Raw genomic sequence first — 24115 nt, 5'->3', positions numbered from 1 at the left:
AGCCACATCCTCATCTCCTCAAACCCGGAACCTTCCACAGAAGAACCCCAAAAGTGCCCCACTTGTGACGGGATACTTTCCGGGACTGGATCAGATTCTGAATGTGGCTCTCCAGCAGGGATACGACTTCCTCAAATCCTGCCCTGAAATGAGATCCATCCTTCATGAAATCCTCCCCACTCCACCAAGAGTGTCTTTCCGCCGTCCACCTAACCTTCGCAACCTCTTAGTTCATCCCTATGAAATCCCCAAACCACCTTCCCTACCCTCTGGCTCCTACCCCTGTAACCGCCCCCGGTGTAAAACCTGTCCCATGCACCCTCCCACCACCACCTATTCCAGTCCTGTAACCCGGAAGGTGTACACGATCAAAGGCAGAGCCACGTGTGAAAGCACCCACGTGATTTACCAACTGACCTGCCTACACTGTGAAGCGTTCTATGTGGGAATGACCAGCAACAAACTGTCCATTCGCATGAATGGACACAGGCAGACAGTGTTTGTTGGTAATGAGGATCACCCTGTGGCTAAACATGCCTTGGTGCACGGCCAGCACATCTTGGCACAGTGTTACACCGTCCGGGTTATCTGGATACTTCCCACTAACACCAACCTGTCAGAACTCCGGAGATGGGAACTTGCCCTTCAGCATATCCTTTCTTCTCGCTATCCGCCAGGCCTCAATCTCCGCTAATTTCTAATTTCAATTTGCCGCCGCTCATACCTCACCTGTCTTTCAACTTCATCTTTGCCTCTGTACATCTGCCCCGACTGACATCTCTGCCCAAACTCTTTGCCTTTACAAATGTCTGCTTGTGTCTGTGTATGTGTGGGTAGATATGTGTGTGTGTGCGAGTGTATACCTGTCCTTTTTTCCCCCTAAGGTAAGTCTTTCCGCTCCCGGGATTGGAATGACTCCTTACCCTCTCCCTTAAAACCCATATCCTTTTGTCTTTCCTTCTCCTTCCCTCTTTCCTGACGAGGCAACCATTGGTTGCGAAAGCTAGAATTTTGTGTGTATGTTTGTGTTTGTTTGTGTGTCTATCGACCTGCCAGCGCTTTTGTTTGGTAAGTTTCATCATCTTTCTTTTTAGATATATTTTTCCCACGTGGAATGTTTCCCTCTATTATATTCATATCATTAATTTGAAGCCAACAATCACGTTTGTTATTGTTATCGTTATTGTTATTGTCACTGTTACATTTCGAAGTCTTTTCTGTCGTCTTATTTCCTCCTTCTGTTTTTGCCAGCAGTTTCACTTTCTATTCACCTTCTCCCTTTTTTACCGTAATCCAGTATACAATTTTATCCCGTCGATATACACTCAATAATACGTAATAATACGTAAATCACTTCGAAACCATAACAAAAAAAAAAAAAAAAAAAAAAAAAAAAAAAAATTTTTTTCCCGCTTTGCTGCTATAAAATCCACCGTTTCCAGTCCACAAACAGTTCCTTTTAGCAACCCTTTCGGCAGTTTTAATAACTTTTGCTTTATTTCCATTTCCGTTTTTCTCACATCACCGATCATTTTTAGCCGCTTCCCACAGGTTTTAACGTCATTATTTCTTCATCAAACAATTGTTAGCTTCATTTCCATAATCTGCCACCACCAAACCACTCCTTTTAATACATCCTCACGTAGTTTTTTCGAAATTTTCCCGAATTTCTCCACCCTTTAACGTGTTTTGGCGGCAACACAACCACCTAACCTTTATGCACATCATTATCTACCTACACAAGTTCACCACAGGATCAACATAGCCCAGCCCTAACCAACCCTTTTTCGCCTTTTTTCACACCAGATCTCCATTTGCTTTCTAATTTTACCTTTATCTCTCCCCATATATTTTTTCATATTTATTTTCATTTTCATTTCAGCCTCGTGTTCCACTTTCCACCTTCTAGTACCATGTCACCCTCACAACACCTTCACAACGACCCCATCAAGTTTTATTTACATTCCCTCCGCAAACATGCCTTCGCCCTAGCCAGATTACACTCCCATATTTTATTTTCTCAGGCTTGTCTGACATTTGGCATCACCCCCAAAGGCCTCACACTTAAAGTTCCCATCTCTGGCTGCAACCCTTCTTTCCATCAGTCCCTACACCAGTTCCAAACCAAACAATCCATTGCCCTCACCCACCTAATCCTTCACCTACACATCCACTCAGCCAATCAACACGCCCATCAACTCCTATCCTTTATAAAAATCCTCAATCTTTCCTCTCCCACATCCACACCTGTTGTTCAGAGCATCCTCCTACAGGCCAACCGCAAATTAGAACAGCATGCCACCCTCCACCTTAAAAAACTATCCAATCTCCTGGTTTCCCACCTCCGGAAAGGCAACTCACTCACCCTTCACAACCTTTCCAGCAAACCTCAACCTCCTCTCATTGCACACAAACCCAGTCTCTCCCATCTACTCAATCTCCCACTTCCAGCTCCACTCCCTCCAAAACCTCAAAATTCCAATCAACGCAATCTGGAACCACAACACCCCAATTCAGTAGTTAACCTTTCCTCCAAACCTCTCTCCCAATCCGAAACCTCTGTCCTATCCAAAGGCCTCACCTTCAGCCCCACTCCCAGATTTAACCAAACAGCCCTCGTCAAAGATTTACTGTCCTACACCCGTACTCTCTGCTGGAAATATCACTTTGCCACGAAGAAAAATGATCCTAATCCTACTCCTAATGATCCAATTCCCCAAGACACTATCCAAATTGAACCATGCCTGGAACAGTTCCGTCCTCCATCACAGCGGGACCCACCTCCTCTTCCTCAAAATCACCCTCTCCTAACCTTCCAGGAATTTCTGACTTCCAGCCTTGCCTCTCAATCCTTCTTAAAAAACCTTAATCCTACTCCCAACATCACCACTGCTGAAGCCCAGGCTATCCGTGATCTGAAGGCTGACCGATCCATCGTCATTCTTCCGGCGGACAAGGGTTCCACAACTGTGGTACTTGATCGTCGGGAGTATGTGGCTGAGGGACTGCGTCAGCTTTCAGACAACACTACTTACAAAGTTTGCCAAGGCAATCCCATTCCTGATGTCCAGGCGGAGCTTCAAGGAATCCTCAGAACCTTAGGCCCCCTACAAAACCTTTCACCCGATTCCATCAACCTCCTGACCCCACCAACACCCCGCACCCCTACCTTCTACCTTCTTCCCAAAATTCACAAACCCAATCATCCCGGCCGTCCCATTGTAGCTGGTTACCAAGCCCCCACCGAACGCATCTCTGCCTACGTAGATCAACACCTTCAACCCATTACATGCAGTCTCCCATCCTTCATCAAAGACACCAACCACTTTCTCAAACGCCTGGAATCCCTACCCAGTCTGTTACCCCCGGAAACCATCCTTGTAACCATTGATGCCACTTCCTTATACACAAATATTCCGCATGTCCAGGGCCTCGCTGCGATGGAGCACTTCCTTTCACGCCGATCACCTGCCGCCCTACCTAAAACCTCTTTCCTCATTACCTTAGCCAGCTTCATCCTGACCCACAACTTCTTCACTTTTGAAGGCCAGACATACCAACAATTAAAGGGAACAGCCATGGGTACCAGGATGGCCCCCTCGTATGCCAACCTATTCATGGGTCGCTTAGAGGAAGCCTTCCTGGTTACCCAGGCCTGCCAACCCGAAGTTTGGTACAGATTTATTGATGACATTTTCGTGATCTGGACTCACAGTGAAGAAGAACTCCAGAATTTCCTCTCCAACCTTAACTCCTTTGGTTCCATCAGATTCACCTGGTCCTACTCCAAATCCCATGCCACTTTCCTTGACGTTGACCTCCACCTGTCCAATGGCCAGCTTCACACGTCCGTCCACATTAAACCCACCAACAAGCAACAGTACCTCCATTATGACAGCTGCCACCCATTCCACATCAAACGGTCCCTTCCCTACAGCCTTGGTCTTCGTGGCAAACGAATCTGCTCCAGTCCGGAATCCTTGAACCATTACACCAACAACCTGAAAACAGCTTTTGCATCCCGTGACTACCCTCCCGACCTGGTACAGAAGCAAATAACCAGAGCCACATCCTCATCTCCTCAAACCCGGAACCTTCCACAGAAGAACCCCAAAAGTGCCCCACTTGTGACGGGATACTTTCCGGGACTGGATCAGATTCTGAATGTGGCTCTCCAGCAGGGATACGACTTCCTCAAATCCTGCCCTGAAATGAGATCCATCCTTCATGAAATCCTCCCCACTCCACCAAGAGTGTCTTTCCGCCGTCCACCTAACCTTCGCAACCTCTTAGTTCATCCCTATGAAATCCCCAAACCACCTTCCCTACCCTCTGGCTCCTACCCCTGTAACCACCCCCGGTGTAAAACCTGTCCCATGCACCCTCCCACCACCACCTATTCCAGTCCTGTAACCCGGAAGGTGTACACGATCAAAGGCAGAGCCACGTGTGAAAGCACCCACGTGATTTACCAACTGACCTGCCTACACTGTGAAGCGTTCTATGTGGGAATGACCAGCAACAAACTGTCCATTCGCATGAATGGACACAGGCAGACAGTGTTTGTTGGTAATGAGGATCACCCTGTGGCTAAACATGCCTTGGTGCACGGCCAGCACATCTTGGCACAGTGTTACACCGTCCGGGTTATCTGGATACTTCCCACTAACACCAACCTGTCAGAACTCCGGAGATGGGAACTTGCCCTTCAGCATATCCTTTCTTCTCGCTATCCGCCAGGCCTCAATCTCCGCTAATTTCTAATTTCAATTTGCCGCCGCTCATACCTCACCTGTCTTTCAACTTCATCTTTGCCTCTGTACATCTGCCCCGACTGACATCTCTGCCCAAACTCTTTGCCTTTACAAATGTCTGCTTGTGTCTGTGTATGTGTGGGTAGATATGTGTGTGTGTGCGAGTGTATACCTGTCCTTTTTTCCCCCTAAGGTAAGTCTTTCCGCTCCCGGGATTGGAATGACTCCTTACCCTCTCCCTTAAAACCCATATCCTTTTGTCTTTCCTTCTCCTTCCCTCTTTCCTGACGAGGCAACCATTGGTTGCGAAAGCTAGAATTTTGTGTGTATGTTTGTGTTTGTTTGTGTGTCTATCGACCTGCCAGCGCTTTTGTTTGGTAAGTTTCATCATCTTTCTTTTTAGATATATTTTTCCCACGTGGAATGTTTCCCTCTATTATATTCATATCATTAATTTGAAGCCAACAATCACGTTTGTTATTGTTATCGTTATTGTTATTGTCACTGTTACATTTCGAAGTCTTTTCTGTCGTCTTATTTCCTCCTTCTGTTTTTGCCAGCAGTTTCACTTTCTATTCACCTTCTCCCTTTTTTACCGTAATCCAGTATACAATTTTATCCCGTCGATATACACTCAATAATACGTAATAATACGTAAATCACTTCGAAACCATAACAAAAAAAAAAAAAAAAAAAAAAAAAAAAAAAAAAAAAAAAAATTTTTCCCGCTTTGCTGCTATAAAATCCACCGTTTCCAGTCCACAAACAGTTCCTTTTAGCAACCCTTTCGGCAGTTTTAATAACTTTTGCTTTATTTCCATTTCCGTTTTTCTCACATCACCGATCATTTTTAGCCGCTTCCCACAGGTTTTAACGTCATTATTTCTTCATCAAACAATTGTTAGCTTCATTTCCATAATCTGCCACCACCAAACCACTCCTTTTAATACATCCTCACGTAGTTTTTTCGAAATTTTCCCGAATTTCTCCACCCTTTAACGTGTTTTGGCGGCAACACAACCACCTAACCTTTATGCACATCATTATCTACCTACACAAGTTCACCACAGGATCAACATAGCCCAGCCCTAACCAACCCTTTTTCGCCTTTTTTCACACCAGATCTCCATTTGCTTTCTAATTTTACCTTTATCTCTCCCCATATATTTTTTCATATTTATTTTCATTTTCATTTCAGCCTCGTGTTCCACTTTCCACCTTCTAGTACCATGTCACCCTCACAACACCTTCACAACGACCCCATCAAGTTTTATTTACATTCCCTCCGCAAACATGCCTTCGCCCTAGCCAGATTACACTCCCATATTTTATTTTCTCAGGCTTGTCTGACATTTGGCATCACCCCCAAAGGCCTCACACTTAAAGTTCCCATCTCTGGCTGCAACCCTTCTTTCCATCAGTCCCTACACCAGTTCCAAACCAAACAATCCATTGCCCTCACCCACCTAATCCTTCACCTACACATCCACTCAGCCAATCAACACGCCCATCAACTCCTATCCTTTATAAAAATCCTCAATCTTTCCTCTCCCACATCCACACCTGTTGTTCAGAGCATCCTCCTACAGGCCAACCGCAAATTAGAACAGCATGCCACCCTCCACCTTAAAAAACTATCCAATCTCCTGGTTTCCCACCTCCGGAAAGGCAACTCACTCACCCTTCACAACCTTTCCAGCAAACCTCAACCTCCTCTCATTGCACACAAACCCAGTCTCTCCCATCTACTCAATCTCCCACTTCCAGCTCCACTCCCTCCAAAACCTCAAAATTCCAATCAACGCAATCTGGAACCACAACACCCCAATTCAGTAGTTAACCTTTCCTCCAAACCTCTCTCCCAATCCGAAACCTCTGTCCTATCCAAAGGCCTCACCTTCAGCCCCACTCCCAGATTTAACCAAACAGCCCTCGTCAAAGATTTACTGTCCTACACCCGTACTCTCTGCTGGAAATATCACTTTGCCACGAAGAAAAATGATCCTAATCCTACTCCTAATGATCCAATTCCCCAAGACACTATCCAAATTGAACCATGCCTGGAACAGTTCCGTCCTCCATCACAGCGGGACCCACCTCCTCTTCCTCAAAATCACCCTCTCCTAACCTTCCAGGAATTTCTGACTTCCAGCCTTGCCTCTCAATCCTTCTTAAAAAACCTTAATCCTACTCCCAACATCACCACTGCTGAAGCCCAGGCTATCCGTGATCTGAAGGCTGACCGATCCATCGTCATTCTTCCGGCGGACAAGGGTTCCACAACTGTGGTACTTGATCGTCGGGAGTATGTGGCTGAGGGACTGCGTCAGCTTTCAGACAACACTACTTACAAAGTTTGCCAAGGCAATCCCATTCCTGATGTCCAGGCGGAGCTTCAAGGAATCCTCAGAACCTTAGGCCCCCTACAAAACCTTTCACCCGATTCCATCAACCTCCTGACCCCACCAACACCCCGCACCCCTACCTTCTACCTTCTTCCCAAAATTCACAAACCCAATCATCCCGGCCGTCCCATTGTAGCTGGTTACCAAGCCCCCACCGAACGCATCTCTGCCTACGTAGATCAACACCTTCAACCCATTACATGCAGTCTCCCATCCTTCATCAAAGACACCAACCACTTTCTCAAACGCCTGGAATCCCTACCCAGTCTGTTACCCCCGGAAACCATCCTTGTAACCATTGATGCCACTTCCTTATACACAAATATTCCGCATGTCCAGGGCCTCGCTGCGATGGAGCACTTCCTTTCACGCCGATCACCTGCCGCCCTACCTAAAACCTCTTTCCTCATTACCTTAGCCAGCTTCATCCTGACCCACAACTTCTTCACTTTTGAAGGCCAGACATACCAACAATTAAAGGGAACAGCCATGGGTACCAGGATGGCCCCCTCGTATGCCAACCTATTCATGGGTCGCTTAGAGGAAGCCTTCCTGGTTACCCAGGCCTGCCAACCCGAAGTTTGGTACAGATTTATTGATGACATTTTCGTGATCTGGACTCACAGTGAAGAAGAACTCCAGAATTTCCTCTCCAACCTTAACTCCTTTGGTTCCATCAGATTCACCTGGTCCTACTCCAAATCCCATGCCACTTTCCTTGACGTTGACCTCCACCTGTCCAATGGCCAGCTTCACACGTCCGTCCACATTAAACCCACCAACAAGCAACAGTACCTCCATTATGACAGCTGCCACCCATTCCACATCAAACGGTCCCTTCCCTACAGCCTTGGTCTTCGTGGCAAACGAATCTGCTCCAGTCCGGAATCCTTGAACCATTACACCAACAACCTGAAAACAGCTTTTGCATCCCGTGACTACCCTCCCGACCTGGTACAGAAGCAAATAACCAGAGCCACATCCTCATCTCCTCAAACCCGGAACCTTCCACAGAAGAACCCCAAAAGTGCCCCACTTGTGACGGGATACTTTCCGGGACTGGATCAGATTCTGAATGTGGCTCTCCAGCAGGGATACGACTTCCTCAAATCCTGCCCTGAAATGAGATCCATCCTTCATGAAATCCTCCCCACTCCACCAAGAGTGTCTTTCCGCCGTCCACCTAACCTTCGCAACCTCTTAGTTCATCCCTATGAAATCCCCAAACCACCTTCCCTACCCTCTGGCTCCTACCCCTGTAACCGCCCCCGGTGTAAAACCTGTCCCATGCACCCTCCCACCACCACCTATTCCAGTCCTGTAACCCGGAAGGTGTACACGATCAAAGGCAGAGCCACGTGTGAAAGCACCCACGTGATTTACCAACTGACCTGCCTACACTGTGAAGCGTTCTATGTGGGAATGACCAGCAACAAACTGTCCATTCGCATGAATGGACACAGGCAGACAGTGTTTGTTGGTAATGAGGATCACCCTGTGGCTAAACATGCCTTGGTGCACGGCCAGCACATCTTGGCACAGTGTTACACCGTCCGGGTTATCTGGATACTTCCCACTAACACCAACCTGTCAGAACTCCGGAGATGGGAACTTGCCCTTCAGCATATCCTTTCTTCTCGCTATCCGCCAGGCCTCAATCTCCGCTAATTTCTAATTTCAATTTGCCGCCGCTCATACCTCACCTGTCTTTCAACTTCATCTTTGCCTCTGTACATCTGCCCCGACTGACATCTCTGCCCAAACTCTTTGCCTTTACAAATGTCTGCTTGTGTCTGTGTATGTGGGGGTAGATATGTGTGTGTGTGCGAGTGTATACCTGTCCTTTTTTCCCCCTAAGGTAAGTCTTTCCGCTCCCGGGATTGGAATGACTCCTTACCCTCTCCCTTAAAACCCATATCCTTTTGTCTTTCCTTCTCCTTCCCTCTTTCCTGACGAGGCAACCATTGGTTGCGAAAGCTAGAATTTTGTGTGTATGTTTGTGTTTGTTTGTGTGTCTATCGACCTGCCAGCGCTTTTGTTTGGTAAGTTTCATCATCTTTCTTTTTAGATATATTTTTCCCACGTGGAATGTTTCCCTCTATTATATTCATATCATTAATTTGAAGCCAACAATCACGTTTGTTATTGTTATCGTTATTGTTATTGTCACTGTTACATTTCGAAGTCTTTTCTGTCGTCTTATTTCCTCCTTCTGTTTTTGCCAGCAGTTTCACTTTCTATTCACCTTCTCCCTTTTTTACCGTAATCCAGTATACAATTTTATCCCGTCGATATACACTCAATAATACGTAATAATACGTAAATCACTTCGAAACCATAACAAAAAAAAAAAAAAAAAAAAAAAAAAAAAAAATTTTTCCCGCTTTGCTGCTATAAAATCCACCGTTTCCAGTCCACAAACAGTTCCTTTTAGCAACCCTTTCGGCAGTTTTAATAACTTTTGCTTTATTTCCATTTCCGTTTTTCTCACATCACCGATCATTTTTAGCCGCTTCCCACAGGTTTTAACGTCATTATTTCTTCATCAAACAATTGTTAGCTTCATTTCCATAATCTGCCACCACCAAACCACTCCTTTTAATACATCCTCACGTAGTTTTTTCGAAATTTTCCCGAATTTCTCCACCCTTTAACGTGTTTTGGCGGCAACACAACCACCTAACCTTTATGCACATCATTATCTACCTACACAAGTTCACCACAGGATCAACATAGCCCAGCCCTAACCAACCCTTTTTCGCCTTTTTTCACACCAGATCTCCATTTGCTTTCTAATTTTACCTTTATCTCTCCCCATATATTTTTTCATATTTATTTTCATTTTCATTTCAGCCTCGTGTTCCACTTTCCACCTTCTAGTACCATGTCACCCTCACAACACCTTCACAACGACCCCATCAAGTTTTATTTACATTCCCTCCGCAAACATGCCTTCGCCCTAGCCAGATTACACTCCCATATTTTATTTTCTCAGGCTTGTCTGACATTTGGCATCACCCCCAAAGGCCCCACACTTAAAGTTCCCATCTCTGGCTGCAACCCTTCTTTCCATCAGTCCCTACACCAGTTCCAAACCAAACAATCCATTGCCCTCACCCACCTAATCCTTCACCTACACATCCACTCAGCCAATCAACACGCCCATCAACTCCTATCCTTTATAAAAATCCTCAATCTTTCCTCTCCCACATCCACACCTGTTGTTCAGAGCATCCTCCTACAGGCCAACCGCAAATTAGAACAGCATGCCACCCTCCACCTTAAAAAACTATCCAATCTCCTGGTTTCCCACCTCCGGAAAGGCAACTCACTCACCCTTCACAACCTTTCCAGCAAACCTCAACCTCCTCTCATTGCACACAAACCCAGTCTCTCCCATCTACTCAATCTCCCACTTCCAGCTCCACTCCCTCCAAAACCTCAAAATTCCAATCAACGCAATCTGGAACCACAACACCCCAATTCAGTAGTTAACCTTTCCTCCAAACCTCTCTCCCAATCCGAAACCTCTGTCCTATCCAAAGGCCTCACCTTCAGCCCCACTCCCAGATTTAACCAAACAGCCCTCGTCAAAGATTTACTGTCCTACACCCGTACTCTCTGCTGGAAATATCACTTTGCCACGAAGAAAAATGATCCTAATCCTACTCCTAATGATCCAATTCCCCAAGACACTATCCAAATTGAACCATGCCTGGAACAGTTCCGTCCTCCATCACAGCGGGACCCACCTCCTCTTCCTCAAAATCACCCTCTCCTAACCTTCCAGGAATTTCTGACTTCCAGCCTTGCCTCTCAATCCTTCTTAAAAAACCTTAATCCTACTCCCAACATCACCACTGCTGAAGCCCAGGCTATCCGTGATCTGAAGGCTGACCGATCCATCGTCATTCTTCCGGCGGACAAGGGTTCCACAACTGTGGTACTTGATCGTCGGGAGTATGTGGCTGAGGGACTGCGTCAGCTTTCAGACAACACTACTTACAAAGTTTGCCAAGGCAATCCCATTCCTGATGTCCAGGCGGAGCTTCAAGGAATCCTCAGAACCTTAGGCCCCCTACAAAACCTTTCACCCGATTCCATCAACCTCCTGACCCCACCAACACCCCGCACCCCTACCTTCTACCTTCTTCCCAAAATTCACAAACCCAATCATCCCGGCCGTCCCATTGTAGCTGGTTACCAAGCCCCCACCGAACGCATCTCTGCCTACGTAGATCAACACCTTCAACCCATTACATGCAGTCTCCCATCCTTCATCAAAGACACCAACCACTTTCTCAAACGCCTGGAATCCCTACCCAGTCTGTTACCCCCGGAAACCATCCTTGTAACCATTGATGCCACTTCCTTATACACAAATATTCCGCATGTCCAGGGCCTCGCTGCGATGGAGCACTTCCTTTCACGCCGATCACCTGCCGCCCTACCTAAAACCTCTTTCCTCATTACCTTAGCCAGCTTCATCCTGACCCACAACTTCTTCACTTTTGAAGGCCAGACATACCAACAATTAAAGGGAACAGCCATGGGTACCAGGATGGCCCCCTCGTATGCCAACCTATTCATGGGTCGCTTAGAGGAAGCCTTCCTGGTTACCCAGGCCTGCCAACCCGAAGTTTGGTACAGATTTATTGATGACATTTTCGTGATCTGGACTCACAGTGAAGAAGAACTCCAGAATTTCCTCTCCAACCTTAACTCCTTTGGTTCCATCAGATTCACCTGGTCCTACTCCAAATCCCATGCCACTTTCCTTGACGTTGACCTCCACCTGTCCAATGGCCAGCTTCACACGTCCGTCCACATTAAACCCACCAACAAGCAACAGTACCTCCATTATGACAGCTGCCACCCATTCCACATCAAACGGTCCCTTCCCTACAGCCTTGGTCTTCGTGGCAAACGAATCTGCTCCAGTCCGGAATCCTTGAACCATTACACCAACAACCTGAAAACAGCTTTTGCATCCCGTAACTACCCTCCCGACCTGGTACAGAAGCAAATAACCAGAGCCACATCCTCATCTCCTCAAACCCGGAACCTTCCACAGAAGAACCCCAAAAGTGCCCCACTTGTGACGGGATACTTTCCGGGACTGGATCAGATTCTGAATGTGGCTCTCCAGCAGGGATACGACTTCCTCAAATCCTGCCCTGAAATGAGATCCATCCTTCATGAAATCCTCCCCACTCCACCAAGAGTGTCTTTCCGCCGTCCACCTAACCTTCGCAACCTCTTAGTTCATCCCTATGAAATCCCCAAACCACCTTCCCTACCCTCTGGCTCCTACCCCTGTAACCGCCCCCGGTGTAAAACCTGTCCCATGCACCCTCCCACCACCACCTATTCCAGTCCTGTAACCCGGAAGGTGTACACGATCAAAGGCAGAGCCACGTGTGAAAGCACCCACGTGATTTACCAACTGACCTGCCTACACTGTGAAGCGTTCTATGTGGGAATGACCAGCAACAAACTGTCCATTCGCATGAATGGACACAGGCAGACAGTGTTTGTTGGTAATGAGGATCACCCTGTGGCTAAACATGCCTTGGTGCACGGCCAGCACATCTTGGCACAGTGTTACACCGTCCGGGTTATCTGGATACTTCCCACTAACACCAACCTGTCAGAACTCCGGAGATGGGAACTTGCCCTTCAGCATATCCTTTCTTCTCGCTATCCGCCAGGCCTCAATCTCCGCTAATTTCTAATTTCAATTTGCCGCCGCTCATACCTCACCTGTCTTTCAACTTCATCTTTGCCTCTGTACATCTGCCCCGACTGACATCTCTGCCCAAACTCTTTGCCTTTACAAATGTCTGCTTGTGTCTGTGTATGTGTGGATGGATATGTGTGTGTGTGCGAGTGTATACCTGTCCTTTTTTCCCCCTAAGGTAAGTCTTTCCGCTCCCGGGATTGGAATGACTCCTTACCCTCTCCCTTAAAACCCATATCCTTTTGTCTTTCCTTCTCCTTCCCTCTTTCCTGACGAGGCAACCATTGGTTGCGAAAGCTAGAATTTTGTGTGTATGTTTGTGTTTGTTTGTGTGTCTATCGACCTGCCAGTGCTTTTGTTTGGTAAGTTTCATCATCTTTCTTTTTAGATATATTTTTCCCACGTGGAATGTTTCCCTCTATTATATATATTATTTCACATTTACTTGCTTCATTCTCTAGAAAGCTTTTTATTTTACTTTAGATTTATTTTTATTAAGTTTATTTATCTGTCATACATCTATATAAATATAAATAATGTCACACTGACACATTAACACATTTGAGCTTTGGCAAAAGCTGCCTTCAGGGCAGAAAACATGCACATATTTACACAAACAATTTTCAAATAGCAAAAAAATGGTTCAAATGGCTCTGAGCACTATGGGACTTAACATCTGAGGTCATCAGTCCCCTAGAACTTAGAACTACTTAAACCTAACTAACCTAAGGACATCACACACATCCATGCCCGAGGCAGGATTCGAACCTGCGACCGTAGCGGTCCCGCGGTTCCGGACTGCAGCGCCTAGAACCGCGTGGCCACCGCGGTCGGCTTCAAATAGCAATTCAGGGAAAAGGAATTAATATGTGCAATGGATGTAAAATAATGATGACTGAAATATGTTCACATATGATGTGTGCAAGTGAACAATGCCTAAAGTAGAATGAAATACACAATTTCACCATAAAAATTATGTTTTGCAAGTTATTTCTGCATCCCCCCCCCTCCCCCCCCCCCCCCCTCCGCCCTACGTGAACTAAGCCTCGATGTGGCAGGTGGCTCAGTACTCATCAACGATCCAGATGTCAGATGTGGGACAGTCTATTCCTAATAACCTGTTGCTTGGTAATGGGTGACAGGACGTTAATTAGTCAGCAACATGGGAGAGGAAGTGAAGAAGATCAAAAGCTTCTGTGGCAGATGAAGGTATCCATGTCAATGGCAAAGAAAGGGGATGAGTCAATTTCTCCTCATTGTAAAGATGGAGAGGCTGCACCTCAGTATGGCAGATCTAGTAGAAGAAGCAACCCAAATATCCACATTGTGTCTGACCTGCAACAACTGGCTATATGATCAGTATGGTGGCTGCAGAAGTCAGTAGTATATGTTACCAAAGAGAGTGGCTACAAAAAGTGTCTGTTCCCATAAAGGGCTGCCAGTTAAAACCCATCTGGCAATGAAATCACAGATGTAACATCCCAAGAAGCAACTGAGATCCCTTCTAATCTACTTTCAAGTAAGACATGAAGATAAACAATGAACGGAAAAGACTCTAGGAGGTAAGAAGAATCTGAGATTCCTACAATTTCTCACATAAGGCCCAAGAAAAAACATCTGGTAGGCATATGAACATCAACACCCTACTAAAGATTAGGAAACTTAAACAACTGACAGACATGTTAAACAGATACAACATACTAATACTAGCACTTCACGAAACCAGAATGGAGATAAGAATATATTCGTGTCAGATAGCTACCAAACTTGTAAATGGAAATCAGTCATAAAGAATAAATATACTTGGAACAACTTTCATGGTCAAACACACATTCAACATTAATGACATATTTTACATCTCCATCTCAATGAATATCACTTCTCCCTTTTAGATCAGCAAACAATGGCTGTACCATCATAAAAGTGCACTGCACCTACCAACAATGATAACAGAAAAAAACTCAAAAAATTCAATCAATTGAAACAGCAGGAAGTTTTGCTGCCCACAAATGCACAAATAAAAGAGGAGGAAGGGTCATCAACTTCTGCAGACAATTTGACTTAAAAATAATTTCAACCTTTTTCAAAAAAATAACAAGGAGAAAGAAGACCTGGTCTTCTCCTCATAAACATTCAGGTAGGCTTCAGTTGGATCTTGTGGCAACACCCAAACAAAAGCGTAGATAAATCATGAATATTTAGTCAGAAGAGGACCAGACATAGACTTGGACCAAAGTTTAACAGATGCCAGAGCCAAATTTCAACCTAAAAGTCCAAACCCCAAAATAAAAATGTCCATACAATTGACACAAAATTTGCCTGACAACAGGAACAAATTATTTAAAAAGCTTCACACAAAGAAGATGGGGAAACTGGGATGAGATCAAAGGAGCAAGTACAGAAGTGGTAAAAGTTAGTTAATTAGTTATGTGTTCTGTTGATCAATCTCATGGCAACCATTATGATGTGGAACGTGTCAAGTGCATAAGAAATGCACATACGAATCAAGTTTTTTTTCTTTTTTTTAAGCTTAAAATTTTTATTACCTACCCCAGTTCCTTAAATGGCACAAAATGCATATATTAGACCTATAGATTTATTTATTCCTATTGAAGAATTCATCTGCAATATAGAAGGAGTTGTCAAGGAGATATGATTTCAGTTTATTTTTGAAACTATTACTGCAGTCTGTCAGACATTTTATTTCATCTGGTAATTTATCAAAACGTTTTAGAGCAGCATATTTTACCCTTTTCTGTACCAAGGATAGGTTAAGTAGAGGATAGTGTAAGTCTTTCTTCTGGTACTATAATCATGAATATCACTGGTGTTTTTAAACTGGTCCATGTTGTTAAAAATAAAGTTCATTACTGAGTAAATGTACTGTGAGGCTGTTGTAAGAATTTCCAACCTTTTAGACAGAGGCTTACAATATGTGTGACCATGAGCCCCACACATTATTCTAATCACTTTCTTTTGAGCAGTGAATACTTTTTGCCTTAGTGTCGAGTTACTCCAAAATATTATTCTGTATGACATCAGAAAGTAAAAGTATGAGAAGTATGTTAGCTTGCTAATTTCTATATCCTCAAAATTGGCAATTATTCAGATTGCAAAAGTTGCTGAACCTGGTCACTGTAGGAGATGCAAAATAAGAATTTTCCAATTAAGATTCTCATTTATATGTACACCCAAAAATGTAGTATGTTCTACTCTGGCTACTAACTTCTGTTGATGTGTTATATTTATTGAAGGAACTGTACTCCTTCCAGCAGAAAATTGGATGTACTGTGTTTTTTTCAAAGTTCAGAGCAAGCCTATTTGCAGAAAATCAATTAATAACTTTTCCAAAGACATTATTTGTATCATTTTCTATTGGAGTTTCTTTTACTGGTTTAATAATAATGCTTGTATCATCAGAAAAAAGTGTCAGTTTAGCTTCTTGTTCCAGATAAGAAGGGAGGTCATTCACACATATCAAGAACAGAAGGGGACCCATGATCTGACTCTGTGGAATATCTAATGTGATTTCACATCAGTTAGATGAAGTGGTAAACTTCTTTAAATCACTTAAACCATATAAAGAAACTTTTTGCTTCCTGTTCTGTAGATTTAACTTAAACCACTCATGTGCTATTCCATTTATACTGCAGAATTGTAATTTCTGTAACATAATGTCATGCTTTGGATATGTCGCAAAAAAATCCTATTTGTAACATTTTATTATTTAAAGACTCTATTATGTGAGCAGTGAAATTGTATATTGCTGTCTTAGCAGAACTGTATTTTTGAAATCCGAATTGTAACTTGTTAAGTATCTCATTATGCTGAGATGGTTAACCACTCTCGAGTACATTACTTTCTCAACGATTTTTGAAAATGCTGTAAGCAAGGATACTGGCCAGTAATTAGTGACACCTGTGGTGTCCCCTTTTTTGTAGAGTGGCTTAACAATGGCATATTTTAACCTGTCTGTGAAAATACCTTGAATTAGTGACACATTACATATGTGACTCAGAACGTCAGCTGTAACTGCTCCACGTTGTTTCAGTCTCTTGTTAGAGATGTCATCCACTCCACCAGAACATTTATTTTTCAAAGATTTCATAATTTTCCTTATTTCATAAGAGATTGTTTGGTGAAAATTAATCTGACTAAGATTTCTCAAAGAGTTAGAACAAACATCAAGAAAAAGGAAATATTGAAAGTGGAACAAGACATGGGAAGAAGTGATAGTGTGCAGACTAACAGCTTGGAAAAAATGGGACTCCTGCAAAAAGGAGAGAGGCTGGAACACATTGACTGAGATCATACAACAGACATAAAAATAGGAAACAGATATAAACTTCAGACAGAACAAAGTTAGGGAATTCTACAAAGTTTCCAAAGAAGAAATAATTGGGTACACACAGGTGAGCCTTGTCTTCAAAGATTCTACAGGCTAACTGATTACCAAGGATGAAGAGAACTGCCAGTCACTAGCAAAGTACTTCAAGAATCTTTTAAACCATGAGTAACCAACATGACAACTAATTTTCAGAAAATCTCAAAAGGATAAACCACCTTCAGAACCACAGTCGCTGCATCAAATTGAACATGATGGGCGCTGAAAAATAATAACAGAGCAACAGGTGAAGACAGGATATCAGCTGAGATGTGAAAACTGGGAGGGAAACATTTATGAGGTTATTAAAGTTAATAAAATAAACATAAATCGCGAGTCTTTTTCAGAGAAATGAAGAGCAGAATTAAAAGCTTTGAGGCAAAAGAACCATTCATAACAGAACAAGATGGCACAATAAAAATTGGCAAGAAAGAGTTGTGTAAGGAAATGGCTAGGAATTTTAGGGATTTGCTGAATGCAGAAGCACCAACAATAAAGTGGACACACTAATGCACCAGGGAGAAAAGTCAGGATAATCTAGACAATGCACCCACCAGGGCAGAAGTAGCAGAAGCAATTAAAAACCTCAAAAACAACAATACATCAGGCAATGATGGTATCTGATTTAATCCAGGACACTGGCACAAAGACTGATAATCAGGAACTTTGCACAAGCACCTCCCCTCCCCTTGCCAGCCAAATACTAACAGAAAAAATTGTCCATCACCAAGATTCGAATTGCACAAGTGCACTGTAACAACAACAACTACAGAGGCAGGTACAGACAGAATGTGATACCAGAAATCCCTGGAAAATCACATATGAGGTTTATAACAGCTCTTTTCCCTATTAATGTGCCTTTTTACTTATTGTGTAACCCTTGATCGTCTCCTACTCTATAGCCTCTTTCTTACTGACAGATTTATTTATTTCTTGTTCCACAGATCCATAATGTAAACAGACCACATGACATGGAAAGAGACAATTTTACAAACTTTCTGTGTTCATTAGACAACTATGCACTTGGGATTAAGTAACTAGTAGTGATCAATTAAATGTGAACATGTTATGCATGTTCTGACATAAAAATAAGATGACGTACACTAAACAGGTCAGGCATGCACTACACATCAGAGGCTGCTACTCAGGTAGCTGACTCTGTATGGTGTGCACACAAGGGGTTTTTGGATTAGGCAACTCTCTATCCAATCCAGATAATTATAGCTATAGGAAACCCAGAAGTATCAGTGTAAGATTCAAAGAAATACCTCCCACATGTGAGAGTGTTAAAATCATAATGGTAAACTGCTGCAGCATTAGCAAAAAAAGTGCCATAGTTTGAAGTGCTCATGAAAAACAGTGAAGCTCACATAAACTAGGTACAGAAAGCTGGTTAAAACCTGAAGTTGACAGGAGTGAGATTTTGGGGGAAAATCTGAGTGTATATCGAAAAAATAAACAAATGGGAAATGGAGGTGGTGTATTTGTTGCAGTAGACAAGAAACTCAAATTTTCTGAGATAGAAATTGAAGCTGCATGTGAGACTGTGTGGGCAAGACTCAGTATCAGGAGTGAGTATAAAATGATAACTGGATCCTTCTATCACCCTCCAGACTCATCTCTTGATGTAACTGAAAACTTTTGAAAAACCTCAGTTCACTTGTATATAAGTTCCACAATCATACTGTAATCATGAGTGAAGACTTTAATTACAATTCTGTTAGTGCTGGGTATGATAAGACATCCTGTGAAAAATTACTAAATATAGTCTCTGAAAACTACCTACAACAGATAGTTACAGACCCCACACATGATGGAAATACATTGGATCTAACGGTAACAAATAGGCTGACCTCTTTGAAGCTGTCAATGTCGAAATTGGTATCAGTGACCATGACATAGTTGTGGCAACAATGATTACCAAAGTACAAAGAACAACTAAAACAAGCAGATATATATGGTCAATAAAACAGATAGAAAATCAGTTATGTGATATCTTAATGAGAAACTTGAAACTTTCAGCACAGTGCATGAGCTTGTAGAAGAACAATGACTCAAGTTTAAAAGAATAGTTGACTATACACTGTGTAAATATGTACCTAGTAGAACAGTCATAATGGGAGCATGTAAGGAAACGTCTAAAGAAACAGAGATTACTGCTAATAGGTGTAAAACAAAGCAAAGGGATATAAATAGAGAGATACTGAATGAAATGTGTCTGGCTGTCAATAGAGCAATGCATGAAGCCTTCAGTGACTACCATAGCAGAATTCTTCTTCTTTTGCTACTGCCTTAGCCCCACATCATTCATAGGGTCGGCAGGGCTAAGTATGGACCTGGCATCGTTAATTTTAAGGAGTAGCCGGATGCCCTTCCTACCACCACCCCATACTCCCCAGGATGGAATTAGTGTACCCCAGCTGTCTCCATCTAGTGTAAATCATGAAAGAGTGTGAATGTGTTTCAAATGTCTGCAAGTCATGTAACAGAAGCGGGACGTGGGGACCAGCCTGGTATTCACCTAGTGGGATGTGGAAAACTGCCTAAAAACCACATCCAGGCTGGCCGGCACACCGGCCCTCGTCGGTAATCTGCCAAGCGGATATGATCCAGGGCTGGCGTGCCTACCCGAGTCCAGGAAACAGCGTGTTAGCGCTCTCGGCTACCCTGGTGGGTAGGTTACCACAGCAGAATACTGTCAAATGACATTTCACAGAACCCAAAGAAATTTTGGTCACGCATAAAGTGTGTTAGTGGCACCAAAGTTAGTGACCAGTCGCTCATGAGTAAGACAGGAACAGAAATTGAGGGTAACAAAGCAAAAGCTGAAATGCTCAACTCCACTTTCAAATGTTCCTTTATAAAGGAAAACCCTTGAGAATTGCCGCAACTTAATCTTCATACCACTGAAAAGATGAATGAAATAAGTATTAGTATTAGTGTTGTTGAGAAACAGCTGAAATCATTAAAACTGAACAAAAATCCAGGGTCCAATGAAATGCCTATCAGATTATATACTGAATTTGTGGCTGAGTTAGCCCCTCCTTTATCTATAATTTATAAACTATAATATTGGAAAAAAGCACAAGTCACACTTGTCTACAAGAAGAGTAGTAGAAGTGATCCACAAAACTACAAATATCTTTGACATTGATCTGTGACGTGTCTTGAACAGAATGATGTCCTCAGTGCCAACCAGTGTGGATTCTGAACACATCGATCATGTGAAACCCAATTCTTACTTTTCCCACATGGCATAGTGAAAGCTTTGGATCAAGGCAGTCAGGTAGATGCAGTGTTTCTTGAGTCAGTACCACACCTACGCTTATTGTTGAAAGTACATTCACATGGGTTTTCAAGTGAAATTTATGACTGGTTTGAGGACTTGTTGGCGGGAAGGACACAGCATGTTATCTTGGATGGAGAGTCATTGTCAGATGTAGAGGTAACTTCAGATATGCCCGAGGGAAGTGTGTTGGAACCCTTGCTGTTCATTTTGTATATTAATGACTTTGTGGACAATATTAATGGTAATATCAGACTTTTTGCAGATGATGCAGTTATCTACAATAAAGTGTTGTCTGAAAGAAGCTGCGTGATTATTTAGTCAGGTCTTGATAAGATTTCAAAGTGGTGCAAAGCTTGGCAACTTGTTTTAAATGTTCAGAAATGTAAAATTACGCACTTCACAAAATCAAAAAAACCTAATATCCTATGATTATAATATCAGTAAGTCATTGTTTGGAATAGGAGAACATGTATAAATAACTGGATGTAACACTTTGTAGGGATATGAAATGAAATGATCACAGAGGCTCAGTCATGAGTAAAGCAGGTGGTAGACTTCAGTTTATTGGTAGAATACTGGGGAAGTGCAATCTATGTACAAAGAAGACTGCTTACAAATCACTCGTGCAACTTGTTGTAGAATATTGCTCAAGTGTGTGAGAACCATACCAAATAGGACTAAAAGGAATATTGAATGTATAGGGCAGCAGGAATGGTCATGGGTTTGTTTGATTTGTGTGAGAGTGGCCCAGAGGTAGTGAAGGAACTGAACTGAAAGATTCTTAAAGACAGATGTAAACTATCCCAAGAAAGTTTACTAACAAAGTTTCAAGAACCAGGTTTAAATGACAAGTCTAGTAATTTACTATGATCCCCTACACAATACTCACGTAGGGATTATGAGGATAACACTACAATAATAACTGCACACAGAGGCATTCAAACAATCATTCTTCCTGCACTCCATATGTGAATGGAACGAAAAGAAACCCTAACAACTGGCACAATGGGATGTACACACTGCCATGAACCTCACAATGGTTTGCACAATATACATGTAGATGTAGAATACTGCACAACACAACACCACCTGTACATAGTAGGATGAGAGTTACAAAGTGCCTCCCCCTCATGTTGCATTTTTTCATACTTTAAGTACGATGTTTATACATAATATAGGCTGCACCAAAATAACTATCCCAAGAAAGTTTACTAACAAAGTTTCAAGAACCTGGTTCAAATGACAAGTCTAATAATTTACTATGACCCCCTATACAATACTCACGTAGGGATTATGAGGATAACACTACAATAATAACTGCACACACAGAGGCATTCAAACAATCATTCTTCCTGCACTCCATATGTGAATGGAACGAAAAGAAATCCTAACAACTGGTACAATGGGATGTACACACTGCCATGAACCTCACAATGGTTTGCACGATATACATGTAGATGTAGAATACTGCACAACACAACACCACCTGTACATAGTAGGATGAGAGTTACAAAGTGCCTCCCCCTCATGTTGCATTTTTTTCATACTTTACGTATGATATTTATACATAATATAGGCTGCACCAAAATAATACAGGAGGTCTATATAAACTGTGTAACACAATTGTTCTGAATTTACTTTATAGTTTCAGTTTTTACATCAAAAAGTGTATGAACTGTGAAAAGAATGTAGATGTTGTGCTTCACTAGCAGCTCAATCTGTTCACAATTTTGGCTTTGTCAGTTCCCAACCAAATTGGCAAGTTCCTGCATAACATAGACCTGTTATGGTAAAGATTAGTCTGTCACCAAAATCAAGATTTCAAGAGAGCAGTAGGGGGGAGTGTGTTAGGGTTAGAGGGAGAGGTGGGGGAGAGTCCACATGTATCACATTCTACTCTGTATTAGTGGTTAGTTAATTCTCACAGCTTTTCTTAGTGTCAAAGTTTATATTCCTCTGAGGTGCATAATTTTAATAATGCACTTCCTTTGCCCCTAGTGTTCAGTGTATTTATCTTAAGATTTTTCTGCTATAAAGCATGTATTTTGTTTCTTTTAAAACAGATAAATATGTTTTTGACTTGTACATTTGTTCAGTATGTATTTAGTTAGTCAAATGACTCTATTTTTTAAGCAGACTGCTCTAGATTAGGCTGCAGTGAATTGTTATTTAAACACATTAGATAAACTAATCAGTATAAAACATACCAATTGCACAAACTCATCCCACTCCAAGTAGCCATTCTGGTCCTGATCGGCTTTTCTCAGAATTTCTCTAACAGCAACATCAGGAATATCTCTTTCATATGATGCACTTCTGATGATATTCTTCAGCTCTACGAGCGATATTCGCCCATCATTATTCAAATCATACTTGTTGAAGATTCTCCGCCAGTGCTGCAAGTGAAATGATTTGCATAAAAATGTCTATATAATTGTGCAATGGTAAGGTGAAAGTAGAGCAACAGATATAGAAAAAGTATTACTGGATGAAGTGGAACTTCGGTCTCCTCTGGATGCTGCCTCAGTTCAATGCCTTCACCAGCCGACATATTCGTTTCCTGAAAAATAAAACGATTCTGTTTGACCCAGAAGGTCGAGCTGTATACTTTATATTATCCTACTTTGATTTATGGGATAGTGAGATTCGTACATTCATTCTTTTATTCGAACATACATACCACACCCCATGAAACCTATAATGAAGGAGATCCTTAAGGGGTGTGAAATGAGCTAAATTATACATACACTGGCATCTGTTCCCCAACCTTCAATCTAAGAAATAGAAAGATAGACAACAGTCTTACATTCATTTAAATTCTATTCTAACGTTTAACAGCCAGATTTAATAGCACCACAGAAGGGACTTTTGGCGTAATTTGTGTTTACACTACGGTAAATTATCGAGCAGACTGGACGATATTGCCGTTTTGTTACACAATCTTCCTCTGGCAGTGGGGCGAGAAACGAATAACATAACTTTAAGCTGACAAAGTTAAATTCCGTTCACGATGTATTAACTTACTTAAAACCAGTGTAAGAAGTCTCTTACAATGCAAATCAGTAAAACTGGTAAGCACTGTTGAACAGATCACTTTGTTTCAATAAAGCTCCTAGAACACGTGGGAAAGACGTTACTCACGCTGACACTAAAACGTACTCGCACGATGGGAGTCTTTAGTAACTTAGCTGCGCCTGTGTGTCTTCACACACTAACTTATCTTATCTGTACGTTTAGGGTTTCTACGAAGAACATGCCTCACCTTTGCGACGAACAGCGGCACTCTTAGTAACGTTTCAGACCTGTGAGATAACCATATTTTTACACCAGAAGTAAGTGTTATCAGATTTGTGAAGCGTATATCGGTACGCCGGGGTGAGTCACTTTCGTCTGACCATTCAAACTTTCCACGCCGTTGACAAATGAATAAAGCAACTTGTCGCGCGCTCACAGGCAGCGCTGTCGCAGTTAATTTATTACAAGAGTATACTGCCTCTGACCGAAGCGCGCGCATCGTGTTCTAAACCATAGAAATTTTCTTGG

General features: G+C 42.7%; 1 protein-coding gene across 1 annotated transcript in view; it reads right to left on the bottom strand.

Annotated features, from left to right (window-relative positions):
* LOC124712213 (rhomboid-related protein 2-like) overlaps positions 1–23123 on the bottom strand; it is a 94956-nt gene extending 71833 nt beyond the window's left edge. The window contains exons 1-2 of the mRNA XM_047242508.1: positions 23058–23123; positions 22780–22968 (exon numbers count right to left, since the gene is read on the bottom strand). Of these exons, the coding sequence (XP_047098464.1) occupies positions 22780–22968; positions 23058–23123 (255 nt within the window). The remainder of the gene's footprint in view (positions 1–22779; positions 22969–23057) is intronic.
* Between the last annotated feature and the right edge of the window lie 992 nt (positions 23124–24115).

The sequence above is a fragment of the Schistocerca piceifrons genome, chromosome 8 (genome assembly GCF_021461385.2).
Source record: "Schistocerca piceifrons isolate TAMUIC-IGC-003096 chromosome 8, iqSchPice1.1, whole genome shotgun sequence".
Classification (NCBI taxonomy): Eukaryota; Metazoa; Arthropoda; class Insecta; order Orthoptera; family Acrididae; genus Schistocerca; species Schistocerca piceifrons.
This window is presented reverse-complemented; position numbering and strand designations above follow the sequence as displayed.